The sequence below is a fragment of the Odocoileus virginianus genome, unplaced genomic scaffold (assembly GCF_023699985.2).
Source record: "Odocoileus virginianus isolate 20LAN1187 ecotype Illinois unplaced genomic scaffold, Ovbor_1.2 Unplaced_Scaffold_30, whole genome shotgun sequence".
NCBI lineage: Eukaryota > Metazoa > Chordata > Mammalia > Artiodactyla > Cervidae > Odocoileus > Odocoileus virginianus.
In genome coordinates this window covers 293648-295660 of record NW_027224292.1, presented here as the reverse complement: position 1 = coordinate 295660, position 2013 = coordinate 293648, and the positions used below count along the sequence as shown (strand labels likewise).

Below are 2013 nucleotides of genomic sequence, written 5' to 3'. Positions count from 1 at the left end.
ACGTGAAATCTACTGAATCACATTAGGTTATGAACATCTCACATGATTAAGGGCCTAGAGATCATCTCGTGCTTCTGTCCGCATAGGGGTTTGCATGTCTATATATTAAAAATCACTTTCACCCAGGAGAGAATTTTAATAATCTTCAAAAAATCAGGACTTCTTTTTTTCTGTCTTAAAACATATTATTAAATATCAGAACTCAATAGAATCTGGGCATTTATTATTTTTTACATTGACACTCTTAATTCAAGATTGAGCTAATAAATTGTGACTTTTTTCAGGTAACATAATTAATAATAACCTAAGATACATGGATAATGGAAACAATGTGACAGAGTTTATTCTACTGGGACTCACACAAAATCCAAAGATGCAGAAAATCATATTTGTTGTCTTTTTGGTTGTCTACATTGTCTCTATGGTAGGAAATGTGCTCACAATGGTCACTATCATCACCAGCCCATTACGGGGGTACCCCATGTACCATTTCCTGGCTCATCTCTCATTCATTGATGCCTGCTATTCCTGTGTCAATACCCCTAAAGTGATCATAGATTCCTTCTATGAAAAGAAAACCATCCCTTTCAATGAATGCATGATGCAAGTCTTTGGGGAACATCTGTTTGCAGGTGCTGATGTCATCCTGCTCACTGTGATGGCCTATGACCGATACGTGGCCATCTGTAAGCCCTTGCACTATGCGACCATCATGAATCGGCGGCTGTGTCAGGTGCTAGTGTGGGTGGCATGGGTGGGGGGTGTTATTCATTCAACCATACAGATCCTCTTCATCCTCAGTTTACCCTTCTGTGGCCCTAATGTCATAGATCACTTTATGTGTGATCTCAACCCTTTGCTCGATCTTGCCTGCACAGACACTCACATTCTAGGATTCTTTGTTCCTGCCAACACCGGTTTAATCTGCCTTTCAAACTTTCTCCTCTTGATCGGCTCCTATGTGATCATTCTGCACTCCCTAAGGGCCCATAGCTTAGAGGCTAGACGTAAGGCCCTCTCCACCTGTGTCTCCCACATCACAGCAGTTATCCTGTTTCTTCTGCCCTGCTTATTTGTGTACCTGAGACCAACAGTTACTTTACCTGTTGATAAAGCAGTTACTGTGTTTTATACCATGATAACTCCCATGTTAAATCCTTTAATCTATACCTTAAGAAATGCCCAGATGAAAAATGCCATTAGGAATTTGTGTAATAGGAAAGTGATTTCAGGTGATGCATAAAATGTGCATGGAACCCAGCATTCATTCAACTTATGTAAAATCCAAAGGACATTATTGATGACCTCAGCCAAGAATACCTATGAGATAAAGAAGAATAAAACTGCAAATGATCGATTCTGCAAAGAGAGAAGAAATGGAGTCAACAAAAGAGAGGAAAAACATAGCCTTGGACTACTGTTTGCATATTTGAAAAGCTCTGCCAAATTAGAGTCTAGTTTTACTGTCTCCATTATTGTATAAGGATTCATAAGCTTTCATCATAATGAAACAAAATAAAATAAATGTTAAGATACAGTGATACTTAGCAGTAAGCTTATTAACAATACAGAAAGGTAAGCACTAATATCATCCCCATTTTGCATGTCGGAAAACAGGCAGTAAAGAGTTTGTTCCCAAACAGTAACATTGAAGAACCAGTAACTAGAAAGTACTTGACCTCTCTAACCATGTTATTAATGGCTGTGATATATATAGCCAGGAGATGATGATAGAAGAAGTGTAGCAAAATTATACCAGTTACTATTTATTAATACAGGGATTGTTCTAAACTATTTGTGTATCTTTCTGTCCATATACATACAAATGTACATACATATATGTATATATATTTATACATATGCAATATATATTATCAATATTATATACTAAATTAGTTATATATTAGTATTAATATATATGCTACTTATGTGCATATACGTTTAATTATATATAAGTAAATTCTAGTGATTTTCATTAAGGCTTCCCTGATAGCTCAGTTGGTAAAGAATCCA

General features: G+C 36.5%; 1 protein-coding gene across 1 annotated transcript; it reads left to right on the top strand.

Annotated features, from left to right (window-relative positions):
- Positions 1–310: 310 nt before the first annotated feature.
- Positions 311–1243, top strand: LOC110122446 (olfactory receptor 4C46-like). Its single transcript, XM_020869958.2, has one exon. It carries the CDS (start codon positions 314–316, stop codon positions 1241–1243), a length of 930 nt encoding a protein of 309 aa, XP_020725617.2. The 5' UTR covers positions 311–313.
- The last annotated feature ends 770 nt before the right edge of the window (positions 1244–2013 follow it).

Excerpts from the sequence above, each read along its gene's own strand:
- LOC110122446 (XM_020869958.2), top strand. The coding sequence starts at position 314 with ATGGATAATGGAAACAATGTGACAGAGTTTATTCTACTGGGACTCACA.